Below are 20,446 nucleotides of genomic sequence, written 5' to 3'. Positions count from 1 at the left end.
CATAAAGGCTACACCTACAGATGCAAAATAATGAAAATCGTTACTAAAAGAAGTTGGAGCTCGTTTAAAAAAGGTCGGGTAAAATCAACAAAGCCGAAGGGAAGCCATTTTTTTCAAAAATTTTTACAGAGAAGGAAATGGCGTCCCTCCTATGCAACATTGTCACATCAAAGGCGACACCATTAGGGGCAACACAATATATAAACAAAAGGGTAACAACTATGGTAGTGCAAAAAAGTGATTCTTTTAGAGTCTTTCATTTTTAAATGTTTCAAGCGTTCCACATCAAACTCGCAAGAAAGTCAAAACAGACTTTTTCAACAAAAAGTACAATGACAGTGGAGGCAAACTCAATAAAAATGACAAAGCAATCCCAGGCTAACAGAAATGAGAGTTCAAGAAGAAGATGAAACGAAACTAACCTCGATGAAGACCGTGGAAGAAAGGGGGGACATGTCTAAACAGAAAAAACACGAACGTTCCTATTCACAGTGACGAAGCAAAACTCTTCAAAGTCCAAGATAAAGAAATCTTAGAAACAAGGAAAAGGGAGAAGAAGAGCTGAAAAGTCTTTTTATAAGAGATAAAGGGCAAACGGCTCCTTTATTCCTCTTTAAACATACGCGGATTCCAAGGAACAACTGCTGCGCAATGTTCGCCCATCATTAAAGAAGCAACGTTAAAAAATTTTAAACACGTCGGGTAACCCGACCTATCAATGGTGATAGGACCGACGTCAACAACAGAAGCCACAAGATGCTTGAGCCTGGCCCATAAATGGATTCGGACTCAAGAAGGGGTACTGTTCATACCCTAACCCAATAAATAAAAGCCAGGCCCAATAGAGATAAAAGGCCCATCAGAAAAGGTGGCCTTCTCGATGTACCCGACCTCTTTCAAGAGGTCAGACACTAGTAAAAGGGAGCTAGGCTATCCTGCCCAAGTAGGTAGCTACCTCCGAGAATCTCGACTGGAATCTTTATCTTCTCTGATAAGATAAGTCCTAACAAACTCCCAAGATAAAGGGAACAGTTATCCATCAGTAAAGATGGAACTACTCCAACAAAGGTAGTTATCGACTCTATTATAAATACACTGACACCCTCAAGTATATTCATGTTCCTATCTACTAAAAACCTGCCTAAAGCCCTTGCTAATTTAAGTATTGGAGTCTCTTGCAGGTACCACCCCCCACTTCCTCACGAGAAACTCGGACAGACGTAATCTTGGCACAGGTCCAAATCAACGTTTCAGGTAACCCTCAGAACAGGTATTATTTTCAACTACCTATTCAAGGCTCCCTCAATTAGCGACAAACCTTGTTGTATTATTATATATTCCTTTTATTTTTAAAACAATTGTCAAAATTTTTTTAAAAGGACATATTTTAAGAAAAAAGAATAAATATTAGCATAAAATGAAATAAAACAAATGAGTTTTAGTAAATTTTGCGTGGATAAACAAATATTTTCCTCAAATAAATGAAATTATGTAATTTTTTTGTCCAATTATCACCCTTCAAAGAAGTTCGTTAGTAGGAAATTAAAAATTAGGGTATATTTAGTTTACATTTTTTTTATTATTTTTGTTTTTAAGATTTTATAAAAAAAATAAAAAGATAAAATTTTATTTTCTGTTTTTATCTCTTATTTTTATTTTTTCTTAACTAAATACTGAAAAAAAAAAACACTTTAAAAATGAAAACATATCTTAATAGTTGTTTTCCTTTGTCAAATTAATTTACATGATTTAATGGGCAATTCACCTAAATAAATTGTTTCACTTTTAAAATTACGCAAATGCATTGTTTCCAAAACGAAGACGCATTGTTTCACATATCTATGAAAACCACTACACAAACACAGAATTTGCTGCTGCGAGCCGCATATTACGTTGAGTTGTGGCAGCATGGAAACCGCTGTTGGCTGCCGCGATTTCTGTATGATTATGGTTGGTCATAAACCGCTACTGGCAGTAGCGGTTTATGTGCATTGGGACACGTGTGTAAACCGTTGGAAGCAGCAGCGGTTTACGTTGAGTATGAAAACAAATAGTAAAACTAATTTTTATCTAAAAAAATAATTATAAAACAAATAATTAATGGTATATACTATTTAAATAATATCATAAATAAAAAAATTTAATTTATCATTTCACAATATAATTTAAAAATATAAATATGCATGTAATAATTTTTTATTTGTATTTATTATTAAAAGTGAGACTAAATTACAAATAAAAAATACAGTAGTACTCAAAGTATTAAATTATATAAACCAAGACTAATTTTTTTTATTCTCATCTCTTTTAAAATTTATAAATAATAAAATAATTTATTTTTAGCCAAAAGTTCATTAAATCATATATTTTTTCTTTAAAAATCACTTCATTCTCTTTTATTTATATCAACCATACAAAGGAGATTCGGAGAGTTTGGAACATGGGTTGTGTTCTTTGTTGCTGATTTGCAATTGAGGTTCTAGCTAAGTAATTTTTTTTATTGTGCAACTTTGTTGTCTTATGCCAAAAAATAAAAATTATTTGTATTTTATAGTTGATTGATTGGATAAATAATAGTGATAGCATCATAATTTTGATGAATAAAATAAAAATATAAATATGCATGTAATAAATTTTTATTTGTATTTATTATTAAAATGAGACTAAATAGCAAATCAAAGAGTGAATACTCACAGAGTACTCAAATATATAAACTAAGACTAATTTTTTTTTTATCTTCATCCCTTTTAAAACTCATGAATGATAAAATAATTTATTTTTAGTAAAAAATTCACTGAAGCATACATTTTTTCTATAAAATAATTTTTTTTATCTTCATTCCTTTTTTTTATCTTCATCCCTTTTAAAACTCATGAACTTTTGGCTAAAAATAAATTATTTTATTATTTATAAATTTTAAAAGAGATGAGAATAAAAAAAATTAGTCTTAGTTTATATAATTTAATACTTTGAGTATTTTTGTATTTTTTTATTTGTAATTTGGTCTCACTTTTAATAATAAATACAAATAAAAAATTTATTACATGCATATTTATATTTTTTAAATTATATTGTGAAATGTGAAATTAAATTTTTTTATTTATGATATTATTTAAATAGTATATACCATTAATTATTTGTTTTGTAATTATTTTTTTAGAAAAAAATTAGTTTTACTATTTGTTTTCATACTCAACGTAAACCGCTGCTGCCTCCAGCGGTTTACACACGTGTCCCAATGCACATAAACCGCTACTGGCAGTAGCGGTTTATGACCAACCATAATCATGTAAAAACCGCGACAGGCAACAGCGGTTTCCATGCTGCCACAACTCAACGTAATCCGCGGTTGGCAGCAGCGGATTCTGTATTTGTGTAAACCGCTACGGCCAGTAGCAGTTTCCATAGATATATAAAACAATGCATTTGCGTCTTCGTTTTGAAAACAATGCATTTACGCAATTTTAAAGGTGAAACAATTTATTTATGTAAATTGCCTTGATTTAATTATATTAATAATTGTGTAGACTTAAAAATGCATGCCGTCTTAGCTCAGCGGTAGAGCGCGTGGCTTTTAACCACGTGGTCGTGGGTTCGATCCCCACAGACGGCGTTAGTCTTTATAATCTCTTATTAGATTAAAATAAAAAAGAAATTCTAAACTTATAATATAAAATCCAATTTAATAAGACAAATAAACAGAATTAAAATATATCAACTTTGGTAGTATATTGATGTCTTATTTTCATTTTCGGCAGTTACAAATAATTGCATGGTGTCATGATGTGCATTGTTGAAACAACATATGGGAGGCCTTATTCGTACATTATTCAGAAGTTTCCTTTGGAATTTTAGAGATAGTGAGCATAAATTGTTTAGAGGTAATCAATCATTTTGATTTTGAAAAAAGATTGGAACCAACTTTTTCCAGGCAAGAGTTCTCTTTTCCTCCCTTAATTTTTGCTCATCCCATTACTTTGTACTTTTTTGGCTGATTGTTGGTTAAAAAAGATTAGTTCCCTAGCAAAACCATTTTATTTTTTTAATTTTATTCTCTTGAAAACGTGGATAGTAGTACTCTCTATGACTTTGGCTACTTTTTCACTCAATGATGGGCTGAAACCAGTTGAAGGGTATCATGTTATCATTCCTTTATTTGTATTTTATGGGTGATGTATGGTTTACTTGTACAGTTGTACTTCTTTTCTACTTTTGTCTCATAATAATGTATATTAGTAATACCAGGAGATGGAAAAGAAATAAGGCATAACTACTTTTTTCTAAATAGATCCCATCCTTTTAGCATTCTGTAATATGTTTATTTATTTATTTTTAATGAATTTACTTTCATCCAGAAATGGCTTTCAGAGGCCGGATAAAATTAAAGATTCCCATAGACAAAGTAGTCAATTGGAAGATCTCACGCAGAAGATGAGGGAATGCAAAAGGTAAGCAATGTACATTTTATGTAGTTGCAGTGACTCACTCAGTGAGATCCCACAAATACAAATTTTAGTCTGAAGGAAAAGACCAATTTTATACAAAATATCCACTTTCATGATTTGATTTCCCTCATAGGTTGGCATGGTGGAATTTAGTTTGCTACCACTAATATCAAATATGGAGACATGAGTTCTCTATCAGATTTTACATCCATGCCACATTTCGCAAGGTGTAAATGATTGATATATCTGATTGAAGTAATTTTTCTTTCTCATATGACACTGCCAAAAAGTGAAAATTTATGCTATTTTGACATATTTGAAAATTTCCTTTTGAATGCTTTTTCCATCATTGTTAAAATATGAAACATTATATTCTGGTATCAGGTTGATAAAGGAGTTTGATCGTGAAATTAAAGATGGGGAGGGAAGAAATTCCCAAGAAGTGAACAAACAACTCAATGACGAAAATCAATCGATGGTCAATGCCCAGAACATTTTTTTCTTTTTTCTTGCTTATGTTGCCAATATAGTCACCAAAACTATCCTCAGTTTGAAAAGGGATGCAAAATCCTTCATGTATCCTGAATAAGTAAAAGCACCCTATCATGCTTTCAACAGTAACAGCTTTATGAATAATTAGATAGCATAGCAATTACTTTCTCAGCATTGTCATGACATCAAATAAGTGATCTACATTTGTTCCTCAAAAGCTTTTGATTTTGTGCATTGTATCTTCATGCATTCAAGCAGCCAATTCATATTCTAACATGTATTTTTCCTTGCAGATCAAGGAGCTAAACTCAGATGTGGCATTGAGAAAAACGGAAGTAAATATTGATATTTCTATTTATCTAGTCTGAATAAAAATTTCTGTTAACATACAATTGGGCCCTCTAAAAGTTATTGATTCGATCAAATCAGATGGCTAATATCAATTTCCCCCGTGGGCACACTGATCTTTCAATACGGTGATATATGTTTGGTGTGGTGTTAGTAGAAGTGTAGACCCAATAAAGCAAAAGTTTTAGTTCCTTTTACAATTTTTTCCTCCTAAATAAAAGGTTTAGTCCTGCGAGTTATGAAAGGAGGATTTGTACTGTCACTTTTATGTATAACAGGTACACAATAAGAAAATTGAGCTTTTTGATATGGGAGCAGGTGAACCTACAGCTGAAGAAAATGTTGAATTGGCTTCAGGTAAAATGTTCAGTGGAAGTTGTAGTTGAACTACAATGCCATACAAATGGATGAAACTGATCAGGCTATTGAAAGATCTAAGCAGGTGAATTAATTCAGACTTTTGACTCCATTTCCCTGGCAGCTTTGTTCTTAATCCTTCAAAACATGTAGGTTGTATGCCAAACCATTGAAGTCTGATTTACTTCTAGCATGTTTTAAGAATGGAATCTAAACTATCACATTTTTAACCTTTTTGTTTCTAAATACCGCAGACTGAGCAAATGGGTTGCATTGTCAATGAGCTTGACTCTATTCAGTTCTGAATTAAGGCATCCCAACTTGTGAAGGAGATTGGTAGAAAGGTCACTGTGTTTTTTGTTTCTTACATGCATTATCTTCTTTGCTTCAATAGTGTCATGTAACTAAACTATCTTTCCCCATTATCAGGTAGCTACAGACAAGGGCATTATGCTTTTCCTATTCCTTATCATCTGAGGTGTAATCGCCATTATTGTGGTGAAGGTACTATATTCATGTGTTAAAAATTACTAAACCAAGATGCTCCAACAATTTATTTTAAAGAAGCATTTATAGTGCTGCTCTAAACTTCTATTTTTGCTGGGCTCTGCAGATCTTGAATCCCAACAACAAAGATATTACGGATATTCCGGGATTGGCTCCTCCAGCTCAGACCAGGAGACTGTTGTATCTAAGGAGCAAAGAACATTTTGATTGATTCCAACATTATTTGAAGAAAGAGTTTTCTCCATCCTGTTCCTACCAACTTGATTCTTGTACCTGTCACTGGGAGAGGATTGCTCTTGAGGGGGAATTCATTTTGGTCTCTGTAATTTGAAATTTTTAAAATTTCTTGCATATCTTGTTTGTGGTTCTGTACTTGTATGTAAATCACAGAAGAACAACTTTGTGCCATGTTTCTTTATTTAACATTGGGAAATCGTAGGGGATAGGAAAGAAACAATACTCTACTAGTCTACTGTCATATATGTCATATGTGGTGTGTACATGTCTCATTCAAAGGAGTTTTATGTTATGAATATTTCTGTAATCTACACATTCATCTTCAACATTTTCTGTAGGATCTGTTTGTAAATTACATGTATTCTAAGTTATTTTGCGCTTGCATTTGCGCTTGTTCCTTTTTCCCCCCTGAATATTCGTTCTTTTTGTCAAACTATACGATATTAACTTTACTCTACCTTGCATGTATTAAGAGGCTGTTTTGTGAGTGGAAATGCTGTGAAAATTTGATGTTGATGAGAAATAACTTGCAACAGGATCATTTTACTGTCTATATCTAATCTAACTAAAAGAATTTCAGCATAGGATAGTTTTATAATATAGTAATAATTCTTGTTATTTGCTTTTCAAAATTTAGCTCATCATATACGATTACACCTACTTTTTGAAATATTTGGTCTGAAATGCTTGCTATAAACTGATTTTTCTTAACAGGCACTATTGCTGCTGACATTGACATTCACTTACCAACAGTGCAACAAAGGGAGTTCATTAGATTAGAATTCACTTACCATTGTTAAACTCATGCCTTAGAAGTCATAGTATACTTGTGCTTTAGAGTTGCTATTTTGCATTCCTTTTTTTATCGTTTTACATGGTCTTCATCCTATGTTAATTCCTAAGTTGTTAATATAAACAACTTATGACTTTAGTATTAAGAAGTCATTGTTTAATGACTTTTGACTTTTCTATAATTTGCCCTGCCACTTATCCTTAACATTTTCTGTAGGATGGGTTTATAAATTGCATGTACGATATTCGCTTCAATATACTTTTGGCATGTATTAAGAGGCCATTTTTCAGGTGTGAATGATGTGAAAAATTAATGTTGATGAGATGTAACCTTTTTTTTTGATAGATTGATGAGATGTAACTTACTTGCAAAAAGGATCATTATACTGTCTTAAATTTAACTTAAAAAATTGCCTGTAATAAGTGAAAATGGTTTACTTGCAAATTATCTTTCAACATGTGCTCCTATGATAACAAACGCGAAGATAACATCCATGAGGAACCTAAGATTGATTACATAAAGCAATAACTCTCATGTTTTTAGAACCGTGTTAATTGTCTTATTGTGGTTATTTATATGATAATAAACTAACTGAAAACCATATGTTATTATATTAATGAAACTTATGAAAAAATAAGAAAGATATCACAAAACGCATACAAAAAGCTTTAATAAACAAAATTAGATATTTAAAATAGTTCTTAAATTTGGGATGTTACATTATGGGTGTGAAAATTATCCCATATAACACAAATTCTGAATTTTATTTTCCTGTTGCACTGTTTTGTCTAGCTGGGTACTTGTAGTATGAGTTAACTAAGTAAACCTTGATGAAGGATTTAGGCATTTAGCCATGTTTTTCAGTTGTTAATCAATGTTTTTGTCAGAGGCACAGCAATTTTGGACGACAAATGCATTGTATGCGGAAAAAAGCTCTTGGCACTACACCTATAGTTTAGAAGGTTTAGTCTGGTTAGTCTTACATCGAGAAGAGCACGAAGAAAGAGACGGGGTTTTAGTATAAAAGAAAAAATATTAAAGCATATCCTTCCCGGTTTTTGGACTAAGATCAAGTGAAGTATGGTGAGTTTTAACCTGCACCTGGTCAATTGAGGTTAATGAAGAACCTTTTACCTCTAATACAGGTTAGTGCAATGGTGTCCCTTTTTTATGATATTGTCAAAAAATCCTTATGATTTGTTAAGGTGTCTCTTTTTTATGATATTGTCAAAAAATCCTTGTGATTTGTTATGAATTATGTAATGAAATCTAACAAAATCAAGGAAAATGCTATTTATACGTTACCTTTCAGCCACTCTCTCACCTCACTTCTTGTGCTTTCTTCTCTTCTTGCAAAAAGGGTTTCATTGCATGCACCTCAATTCTCTTCTCTTTGATTGCGCCAACCTCACTTTTTACTTCTCTTCGATTGCACCAATCTCACTTCTCACTTTCTTTTCTTCTCCACGGTGCCCTTTGCTTTGCTTTGCCCTATTTTTGGTTCTTGTTATCTTAGGGTTTTGATTATAAATTTTGATTCAATGGAATCCATAAACACGAATGATGAGGTTTGTGTTTAATTTACTTCATTTGTTAATTTTTTATTCTTGATTTGATTTTAATTTTTTGATTATATCTTAGGATTTTTTGTTCTTGTTATCTTAGGCTTATGCTTCTGATATGTGGCTTCATTATGTCATTTAGATCCTTTTACATCATGTACGTTGTGTGATTATATCCTGAAAAATTTATGTTATAAATTTGTGTAATGAAAAAAATGTTTAGCTCCTGGATTGTAGTCAAATTGGTAGTTTGCATGTTTGAAATTTCTGCATTTACTTAGATTAGATGATGATGCTGATTCTATGAATGTGTTGGGGTTTAGTGTTATATTTGACTATTGAGTTTGATTATGATGTTTACTGAATTTGATTATATTCAAGATTAGTGTTATATTTGACTACTGAGTTTGATTATACTCAGGTTCAATGCTTGACAACTAATTTGTCTTGTTTATTCATAGAAAATTGAGAGCGTTTTTATACCTGATTTGATTTTAAATTTTTTATTATCTATGTTTTAGGTTGTTCCAAGCATAGGAATGGCATTCTCCTCTGTATGTTCTAGAATTGGTTATCGAAGATAAAAAATTGATCCATTAAAGAAGACAAATCCTTTCGAGAAAAATTGTAAAGTTAGGATTATTGTGAAAAGGTATAAGAAGATGGAATATGTGTTAACCTTTGTGAATATTCAGCACAACATGCTATTAGTCCTAGCATGGCAAAGACCCTGAGAAAGAATAGGGAACTAAGCTTGCATGCCAAACGGATAGCTGAGATCATTGATTAAGCTGGAGTTACAATGAGAAACACATATAAGAGTTTAGCAACTGCTACTGGTGGCTATGATAAATTAACTTTTACTGAAAAAGATCTTCAGAATCATGTAGCAAAAAGTGTCAGAGTCATACAAGAGGAGGGGGATGAGCAATCATTAATGCAGTATTTTCATCGGATGCAACAACAAAACTGCAACTTCTTTTACAAAGTTAAATTGGATGAGCAACATCACATAGAGCATGCTTTTTGGGCTAATGCTAGAAGTCGTACTGCTTATGAGCACTTTGGGGACGTTGTGAGCTTTGATACGACGTACCTAACAAATAGGTACGACACCACAATTATATATTTCAAGTTAATTATATATACTTTGGTTTTTGCATGTGTTTGATGGATAGGGATAGGTAGAATAGAATGAATTTGTTGCTGCTGTGCATGATATACTGAGTTTGATTATGTACTATTATTTTTGCATATGTTTGATGTATAGGGATAGGTAGAATAGAATGAATTTGCCACTACTTCTCTGCATGATATACTAAGTTTGATTGTTTGATTTAGTCAGTTTGATTGTGTTTTCTTGTTTTTATTATAGGTATGATATGCCTTTTGCCTCATTTGTTGGGGTTAACCACCATGGCCAATCATTGCTACTTGGTTGCGCTCTTCTTTCATGCGAAGAAGAGAGTTCCTTTGTTTGGTTATTTGATTGTTGGATACGATGTATGGGTGGCAAGCCACCTATTGGCATATTGACGGATCAATGCAAAGTTTTGCGGAATGTCATTGAAAAATTGTTGCCAATGACACAACATCGATGGTGTATTTGACATATCATGAAGAAAATTTCAGAAAAAATAGGAGCATGCAAGTAATTTAACGAGATTAGTGCTGATATGACACATATTGTGTGAGATTCTAGGTCTAAGGAAGCATTTGAGAGCTCTTGGATTGATTTTATCAACAGATTTATTTTGCATGATAATAATTGGTTAGCAGGTATTTTATCAGTTTGATTATCTTATATATACTGTTTGATTATTTATCATATATTAATCAATATGCCTTACAAGTTTGATTATGTCCATTTTATGGTTTCAGATTTGTACGAAGAACGTGACAGGTGAGTCACTATGTTTCTTAGTAACAGTTTTTGGGCAGGCATGCGTAGCACTCAAAGGAGTGAAAGCATGCATGCGTTTATGAAAGGCTACCTAACCTCAAAGAGCAACTTGCAACAATTTGTAACACAATATGACAATTGTCTTGCAAATAAAGCTCAACAAGAATATGAATTAGATGTTGCCAGTTTCAATACCATTATCCCTTGTGCTACTGCCGCTGCTATTGAAAAACAGTTTCGGTTGTGCTAAACATGCACACCACTTTCAGCCACTATTTTCAGCCACCGTATTTATATACATATACAATACAAAATACAAAATTCAAAAATTAAAAATAAAAATCTCACTCCCAACCTTACTCTCACGTGCTGAAACAATGTTCTTCTTTCTCCTTCCTTTACTCTCACTCTCACTCTCACTCTCCGATGCGACTCTTTCCTCATCCTCATTCTCAACGGTGATTCTCCTTCCTCCTCTCTCCGGCGACATGATTCTCCTTCCCTCTCTCTCGGGTGGCACGATTCTCCTTTGCTCTCTTTCAGGCCCGGTTGCGATTCTCCTTCCTCTGTCTCGGGCGTGGTGCTCTCTGTCTCAGGTACGAATTTCATCGACTGCATTTTCCTTGTTTGATTCTGTAAGGTAAATTTCTATTCCTTGTTTGGTTATGCATTTTCCTTGTTTTATTCCATCATCTTCTTTGACGACATTTTTCTTGTTCGTTTCCAGCATCTATCAACTTCTTCGACTACATTTTTCTTCGTCATTTTGAGTTTCTATAAATGAATTTGTGTTGTGCATATTTTGTACTAAAAATATTTAAGTTAGGGTTTTGAATTGAAGTCTCAGTATGCTAATTTTAACAATTGATTATTAGTAGACTATTAATTGATTATAACTGAATTTTTGTGATATGAGTTGGAGTATGTTTGATTATTACACTGAATGAGTTTGATTATGCTCAGTTTTTAAAAATTATATTATAGCATAGTTGGATGTTTTCCTATCCAATACTCTTGTCAACATTTATGTCAGAATTGGCAATTTGTTTTGCGCACGGAAGCTGTTTGCTGAAATGCCCCAAAGAAAACACTGTTTTCTGGTCTTGTTTGAATTCAGGATATGCACAAAATGGCATGCCTGATGATGCTTGTATTTTATTCAAAGAGATGATTTCTGCTGGCCTCATGCCAAATCACTATGCCATTGGCAGTGCCCTTCGAGCTTGCCAAGACGGAGGTCCAACTAGGCTTAAACTCGGCATGGATATTCATGCCTTAATTTCTAAGTCTCCATTTTTTTTAGACTTAAACAAATGTGATATCTACAGCATGTTTGATTACAACTGAATTTTGTGATATGATTTGGAGTCTATTTGATTATGCTCAACTTTTAAAACATGATATTACAGCATGATTGATTATAGCATACTTGATATTTGATTATTGAGTTTTAACTTTTTTTATTTTTGAATTTGATTGGATTTTGATTGTTTAATTTGCTAGTTTTGAAATATGCGAAAGAAGACTACACTAAAACGAGTAGAAAGAGAACCAGAAAACAGGGATACCAAAGAAAATAAAAGAAAAATGTATCCAAAAAACTTCGAAGGAGATGGAGTGGAGAAAGGTATTTTGTCTTTATTTTTTATCTTTTATGCTAGATTTTTTTTTATTTGATAAGGTCTTTGCATGCTCTGATTTTATTATGCAGAGTGCATTACTAAATATTAGTTTACACACGAATCATATGCCACTTTAGCTAACACATGCTGTGTTTTAGTGTTTGATTATTATCTCTGAATTTCAGAGATAATACCCACTGAATGCAGTGTTGAGTTCAAATCTTTTATTTTGCCACTTTAGCTAACACATACTATAACTGACGATTCCCAAGCATGATACATGGCTACTGTGTGTGTGTAGTAAAGGGAAGTGTGAGTTGCATTTGCTCCAATTATTGGTCTTTTTGGGTGATTAACTTGCAACTTTCAAAGTTTGACCTATAATTCTGGGTTTCCAATAAAGTTGCTATCAGTGTGTCCATGATCTATATCTAGCTGCATTGCACTAATAAAGTAAAAACATTATTCACAGTAACCTCCAACACTAGTCTTACATAGGTCTGGTTGATTATTAACACTAGGTCACAAGCTAAGCGCTTATTAATAATTAATTATTAAAGTTTAAAAATTAATTAATTAATCAATTAATAAAGAAGCACGAAGAATCTGCAGGTCCTTTTAAGGACAAAAAAGGACAAAAAGGAATTGAAGCAAGAAGACTCTACAAAATCAAAGAGAGAAAAGAAGCAAGAAGGAGGAGCAAACACAAGTTCGAATGAAAAGTAAGTTAGTTTGGCATTCCCATCATTATCTGTTTTGACTTTTCAGCACTCATATATACTACATTCACTTTTGTACATGATGTTAAAAATTAATAATTACTTGCTTCCTTTGATTATACATGTTTACATATTTACAAAGTTTGATTATACATATTTTTAAAGTTTGATTATACTCATGTTTAGTGCTATATTTGACTACTGAGTCTTAATTTGATTATACATGTTTACCGAGTTTGATTATAATCAGGTTCAGTGCTATATTTGACTGCTGAGTTTGATTATAATCTGAGTTTGATTATACATGTTTATCGAGTTTGATTATATTCAGGTTCAGTGCTATATTTGACTGTTGAGTTTGATTATATGTGTTTGCTCAGTTTGATTATGCTCAGGTTTAGTGCTATATTTGACTATTGTGTTTGATTATACATGTTTACTGAGTTTGATTATAAATGACTAACAAGTTTGATTATCCTTTCCATAGTACAATCTAAATCTTCATGAAATATAAATCGCAAATATGTTTGTAGTTTGATTACATCCTTGCTTTTCCGTGTATTATCTACAGCCGGAATGAAAAGAAAACACACTCACCATCAATGCCTACCTTCGACCTTGGAGTTGAATTTCCTCCAACACCTCCAGCACCTCCAACACCTCTAACAACTATGACCTTGGATTCAATTGATGTTCTAACCCAACAAGTGTTGGGTTCAAAGATACCATGCCTAAATCAAACAACAGATGTGCCAATAGAGGTGTCAGAACTAATTGTTGAGGAATTAGTATTGGATGCTAATATGATTGAAAAATTATACGAGTGGGTGATGGACAAAAGAAAAGATGAAGAGAAGATTGTGGAAACATTTAGTGGCTAGCGCAATCTCTTCCTTAAAAGAACTAATGCGCAAACATTAAAGCCACGAAATGAAATAGATAATTGGGTTAGTAACACTAAATATTTTATTTAGTATAAAATATTTATTTTATTCTTAAATTATTTGATTATTAATTGTTTGCTTTGGTTGTATCAAGGTGGTCAACTATTATTGATGCATGCTTAATGAGTTACCACAAACAAGATTCAAGAAAGATATATATTGCATGAATTCAGACTCAGTGGTAAGAAATTTTATTATGTATCTCTTCGTTATTTTATTTGACAGATTTTGTTCTATTCTAATTTATGATCAATTTGATTTTAATTGCGGTTATTGAGTTTTTATAAAGATGAGCAAGGTAAGAAGAGCTCTACATCAGCTGACATATCTAGGATCCCTAATTTTATCAAAATTAGGATGCGAGGAAGAAAACTTGTTTTCTTACCTTTTTACCATAACCATCATTGGTGGTTATATGCATTAGATATTTGTAATAACAAGTTTTACGTCCTCGATCTGTTGTACACATCTTAGACTGCTGAATGGGATGAAATAGATCAATATGTTGTAAGTTTATTTTTTTATAACAACTTTTATTTAGGTCTTGATATTTGATTATCATATAACTTTGACAATTTCAGGACATTTTTTAACAGGCAAGTTATCTTGAGAATATGTTAGGAATTGCGGATCCTGCATATGTTCAAACCTCCTCAACTCCAACAATTGAATATCTGGACACCCAAACAACCAAATTTGCATGATTGTGGTTTGTTTGTAATGAAATGAATGGAATTGTGGGAACTATCTAAAGCCATGCCACAATTCCATCCATTTCATTACAAACAAACCACAATCATGCAAATTTGGTTGTTTGGGTATGTTCAGATATTCAATTGTTGGAGTTGAGGGGGTTTGAACATATGCAGGATCCGCAATTCCTAACATGTTGTCAAGATAACTTGCCTGTTAAAAAATGTTATAAAATTGTCAAAGTTATATGATAATCAAATATCAAGACCTAAATAAAAGTTGTTATAACAAAATAAACTTACAATATATTGATCTATTTCATCCCGTTCAGCAGTCTAAGATGTGTACAACGGGTCGAGGACGTAAAACTTGTTATTACAAACATCTAATGCATATAACCACAAATGACGGTTATGGCAAAAAGGTAAGAAAATAAGTTTTTTTCCTCGCATCCTAATTTTGATAAAATTAGGGATCCTAGATATGTCAGCTGATGTAGAGCTCTTCCCACCTTGCCCATCTTTATAAAAACTCAATAACCACAATTAAAATCAAATTGATCTAAATTAGAATAGAACAAAATCTGTCAAATAAAAAAACGAAGAGATACATAATAAAATTTCTTACCACTGAGTCTGAATTCATGTAATATATATCTTTCTTGAATCTTGTTTGTGGTAACTCATTAAGCATGCATCAATAATAATTGACCACCTTGATACAAGCAAAGCAAACAATTAATAATCAAATAATTCAAGAATAAAATAAATACTTTATACTAAATAAAATATTTTGTGTTACTAACCCAATTATCTATTTTATTTCGTGGCTTTAATGTTTGCACATTAGTTCTTTTAAGGAAGACATTGCGCTGGCCACTAAGTGTGTGTTTGGATTACAGTTTGCAAACGGGAGTTTGCATAGAATTGATTTTGCAAACTTGATTTTGATGAAAAGTAAGTTTGTGTTAACGTGATTTATGTTTGGCAATCTTTTATGTCAAAATGGATTATAGTAAAATAAATATTGTTTGGATTATACTACTGAAAATCACTTTTAGATGAAAAATTACTAAAAGAGACATCAATTAAAATAATTTTTTATATTATTCTATTATTTTACTTTAGATAGTTGAAAATCTTATTAACCCATTTTATAATAAAGTTAATATTTACTTACTAAATTAAAGTAACATATAAAAATTGACAAAATATATTTTAATACATAAAAATACTAATAAATATTAAATTAAAAGATAAAACACTAATGATATCTTATACAAAATTAATACATAAGAACACTATTATTTTCACTGCATGTGATTAAGAATTTGATCCCTAATCGAATCTCGAACACGGTCCATTTCTGTAGAAGAGCTAATGGTTAGAGTTTGATCTGAGCTTTCACCAACATAACTATTATCTTCTCCATCAAGAATGTTTGCATGTTCATATTGATTAAACTCAGTATCTATTTCAGAATATTTTCTAATAAAATTATGAATAGCCATTGTTGCACACACTATCTGCACTTGAGTTTCAATTTTGAACTTGGGCATGTGTCGCAAGATAGCAAATCTATTTTTTCACACTCCAAAATTCCTTTCTATTGTGCATCTTAAGCTTGAGTGATAATAATTAAATACTTCATTATGATTTGTAAATCCAGAAGAACGCCTAAAATCTGAAAGATGATAGCGCTCACATTTATATGGACCAATATATCCTTTCGGTGTTGGATAACCGGCATCTACCAAATAATATTTACCTAATGAGGAAAAAAAATTAGTTACATGATAACCAAGTAAATATAGTTTATTTGTAAGAAAATGATAAAAATTAACCTGGAGAAGGATGCGGAAAATTCATGGTAGGAGTTGTAATAGCATTATCAAATACACGAGCATCATGTGCAGTGCCTTCCCATCCAGGTAAAGCAAAAATAAAGCACATGTCCCAATCACATACCGCCATTATATTTTGTGTTGGATATCCTTTTTTTCCAATAAATTTGGGTTGATCACTTGGGCTAACCACACATGGGATATGAGTACCATCAATTGCTCCTATAGCATTTTTAAAAAATGGCCAATATTGTTGGTCATTTTTTATTTTGCTATGAACATTCTGAAACTTAGGATTCGATGGCTTAATATATTTAATAGATAATCTCAAGCAAGCAACCAATACCTCATGAAAATGTCTACTTACTGTCTCTTCAGAATGTTGAAACCTTTCTTATATCATCCTATTACCCACTCTATGACCAACCGTATTTAAGAACATTGCAACCATTTCCTGAACTCCCATTTGTCTTGTACATTTTAATCTTTGTTCAACTAATTCATCACAAAATTGAAAAAAATATGTTTTTCCGTCCGAAACATTTCATAACAATGAATGCCATGGCCACATAAAATTTCTTGCACCCATAAATAACCTATTTGTTCACTAGTTCTGCATGATTTTTTGGACAAATAATTGACTGCATATTGACCAATTAATGCAGAAATATTTTCAATTTCAACTGTTTCTTCTTCTAGAATGGAAAGTAATTTTGATTCTTCATGTTGTTCCTTTTCATACTCTTCAAACAAATACTCCATGTTCATTCCAAATTAATTAACAAAAATTAACTCCTACATAAAAGTATAAATAAATTCTTATCAATACCAAGCTAAGAAATAAAGTATATATAATAAGAACAATAATTAAGTACCACAAACATTATATTATAAAATGATAAATAAGCAACACACAAATTTTTCTATTGTCTTATCCTAGCATAATGAAAAATTCATGGACAAATTAAAATGGAGTACAATAATAACTTAACTAGTTTTGCATGAAAATCACAAAAAAAAAAAAAATTGCATGAATGGTAGTGGATTATATGCTGCATGTTTTAGCCAATCCAACAATCTTTGCTCATATCCTTTTAAGGATACAAACATTTCTCTAGCAGGTTTAAACATCATTAGTTGACAACAACGACTATGAAAATCGAAATCACTAGTGATCATTTCCATCTTTTGAATCTCAGCCATTACTTCTCCAATAGATGCACCGGGTACTAGAAATGTGGACACAATAGTTGAGCGTGATTCACATGCAAAGGCAATTCTACTTATTGCATCTGCAATTTGCTTTGAGGCAGGGACTTTAAAATTTTTCTTCTTTTTGTTGTTTCACAAACCATATCTCTCTTTCTTTTTTCTGTACTCTTTTGACTATTATTTTCTTGAGAAGAGATAAGATTTATGTGTTGAAATTCAGAACTAACTCCCACACTAGCACCTATACCTTCTTCACTATCTCCAAAACCTTCTTCTATATCAACATGACCTTCCTCAAAGTATGGTCGATATCCATCACCATCTTCTTCTATGTCACTAGATAACATCCCAAATGAGGGAGCCCAAGCAAATTTGCTATCGGCCATAACATCTTTAAATAATATAGTTAACTCATCTTTAAAAAGAAGTCCTTTATTTCTGAATTTTCCATATAAAGAATTTTCCTGTATGTGTACAACTAATCAACACAAGACTTATTACCAAAATTAAAGTTGAAATTTTTGCTTTAATAATAAGTTACTACGTACCAATTATTTTCTCTCCCATCATTCATTTGGTGCATCAACGGTATGTTTAGTATAATCCCATCCTAAACCCATTTATTTGCTTAAAAGCTTGTACCATGCTGACCATTCCTTCTTAAGATTGTCCCATTTATTTTTTAATTGAATCTTATTATATTGTTTTCTAGTTTTTTTATTAAATTGAGACAAAGCATCCTTCCAACCTTTTTTTGTAAGAGTGGTTCCATTACGTTGCTGTTTAGCAACTTGATCTAAACATGATCGAATAAATTGTTTAGTAGTCTCCATGTCCCATGCTACTTTTGTCTTTAGAGATTCATTGTTACTCATTATTCTATTAAAAAAATATAAATTATATATATATATTGAGTAGGTTTTAAATTTATATATAAAATGATACTCATAAAATTGAAGTATGATTGTTTTGTTTAATTGTATGTATCATTAAATTTGGTGTAAAATTGATTGAATATCTTTTGGGATATAAAAATGATTGTGTATCTCACTTATATGAATATTAATCGATCCAAAAGAAGATTTATATTTGACTAAATTATATGTATACATTAATAATATTTGAATAATAGAGAATTTAAGAATAAATTATTGATGTTCATTATTTATGCGAATAATAATCGGTCCAAAGGAAGTTTATTGTTTGGCCAAATAATAAGCATTGCACACTTTTGTTTATTTTCTATTAATTATAAAGTCAATAATCGGTCCAAAAAAAGATTATTGTTTTGACCAATAAATGGAAAATATATGCAGTAATAAATAGGTTACAAAGTTTAAGTTTTCATGTGCATATTTAGTCGGTCTAAAAAAAGGTTTAATGTGTAATAGGAATTTTGGACAATATTTAATTACTGCAATGAGAGAAAAACTTACCGTTAATTTTTCTATCCAAAGATTGAAAATTAATGTTTTAGATATCTCAATCTGAACTTTTTTTTGCATTATTTAACTAATATTTACTGCATGTTTTTTGTTCTAATTCAGTTACTATGGCTTCAGCTACCAATGTTTCTACACAAGTTAACAGCATTCCTATGCTGAATGGTATAAACTTTAAGGTTTATAAAGATACCGTAAAAATTGTCTTTGGTTATATGAATCTAGATATAGTTTTTCGAGAGAAAAAACCCACTTACACTGCAGAAAATTCCAATGAGATTAAAATAGAGAAGTAGGAGAGATCCAATCGAATGAGCATTATGATTATGAAACGCTCAATTCCTAAGGCGTTTTATAACGACACAACTTTCGATATGTCATGATTATATTAGAAGCCAAGCGCTACTAATTTGCTTTTTTTAACTTTAGCTATTATTTATTAATGAGCGTGATTCATTGTTCAAACATTGTTATTTTGTGGGGTATTTTTTTTTTTTGAAAATGTTGAGGTTGATAAGCAGGAACATACACAGATAAATCATAAATAATAACAGATAAAGTTGTTATAAGCAACCACACACATATATATACAACTCGTATCAGTTAACAATATTCAGTCATCCATCCTTCAACAATGCTCAAATCTTCGTTATGATACCCCTAGAAGTAACTAAACAATAACCATATACTTATATATACATACAATATTTTAGGTCCTCATCTGTTCAAGAAGTTCCTAAGTTGGCGCCCAAACTAGCCTAAACTCTAATACTCTATATCAACCTAATCCCTCTAGACTATAAAAGCGAGAGAAAATACATTCTAGGTTTTCAAAACTCGAGTTAGGTTGAACAGGATCAAAAGACGAAATGTTATCTACTACTCCTCTGCATAATCATACGTCGTCATAGGACAACTCACTGGTACTTCATCAAGTAGCCACATAACAGGAGCATTGTACGGAGGATCTAGGTTAGAGCCCGTAAATAGACGGAGTGCAAACTATTGGGAATAAATAGTATGACCACAATTCAATCAATCATGTGTCAATAATTTGTTATTGTTGTTATATTAAAGAGTCAATATAATAAGGTTCTTGATTAAATTTAGAAATTTATCATTGTGATAGTGATCATAATATTGACAGTAAATTTTTTTAATTTAGTCTAAATTGTTCTTGGTCATAAGATTATTAAAAAGGACATTAATAATCTAAAAATATTAATATATCTCATTTATTAAATTATATATATAGATGGTGCTTATAGAGATATGACCATTAAACTAACTCAATTTGAAAATTCTTAATGGTTATAATTACCGCATA

The 20,446-nt window shown here is 31.4% G+C and overlaps 1 protein-coding gene, 2 long non-coding RNA genes and 1 other non-coding gene across 5 annotated transcripts; 3 read left to right on the top strand and 1 right to left on the bottom strand.

Annotated features, from left to right (window-relative positions):
- Window positions 3,542-3,613, top strand: TRNAK-UUU. The gene has a single exon. It is a non-coding gene; the product is annotated as a tRNA-Lys (tRNA).
- LOC107612455 lies at window positions 4,163-6,738 on the top strand. Of its 2 annotated transcripts, none has more exons than XR_002347466.1 (6): window positions 4,163-4,448; window positions 4,830-4,923; window positions 5,231-5,795; window positions 5,897-5,986; window positions 6,072-6,146; window positions 6,256-6,738. It is a non-coding gene; the product is annotated as an uncharacterized LOC107612455 (long non-coding RNA). The 2 variants fall into 2 exon arrangements; XR_002347467.1 differs by having other exon boundaries at window positions 4,166-4,448; window positions 5,231-5,727.
- LOC110262604 lies at window positions 8,230-15,600 on the top strand. Its single transcript, XR_002347469.1, has 7 exons — window positions 8,230-8,324; window positions 9,263-9,848; window positions 10,117-10,520; window positions 10,623-11,240; window positions 12,148-12,271; window positions 12,879-12,988; window positions 13,557-15,600. It is a non-coding gene; the product is annotated as an uncharacterized LOC110262604 (long non-coding RNA).
- On the bottom strand, window positions 15,932-18,063 carry LOC110266730. The gene is made up of 4 exons (XM_021111704.1): window positions 17,925-18,063; window positions 16,466-16,687; window positions 16,327-16,389; window positions 15,932-16,092 (listed from the first exon to the last, which is right to left on the bottom strand). Exons 1-4 carry the CDS (start codon window positions 18,061-18,063, stop codon window positions 15,932-15,934), a joined length of 585 nt encoding a protein of 194 aa, XP_020967363.1.

This window comes from Arachis ipaensis, chromosome B01 (assembly GCF_000816755.2).
Source record: "Arachis ipaensis cultivar K30076 chromosome B01, Araip1.1, whole genome shotgun sequence".
In the NCBI taxonomy this organism is placed as follows: Eukaryota; Viridiplantae; Streptophyta; class Magnoliopsida; order Fabales; family Fabaceae; genus Arachis; species Arachis ipaensis.
The sequence above is the reverse complement of the archived record's forward strand: the minus strand, read 5'-3'. Positions and strand labels throughout refer to the sequence as shown.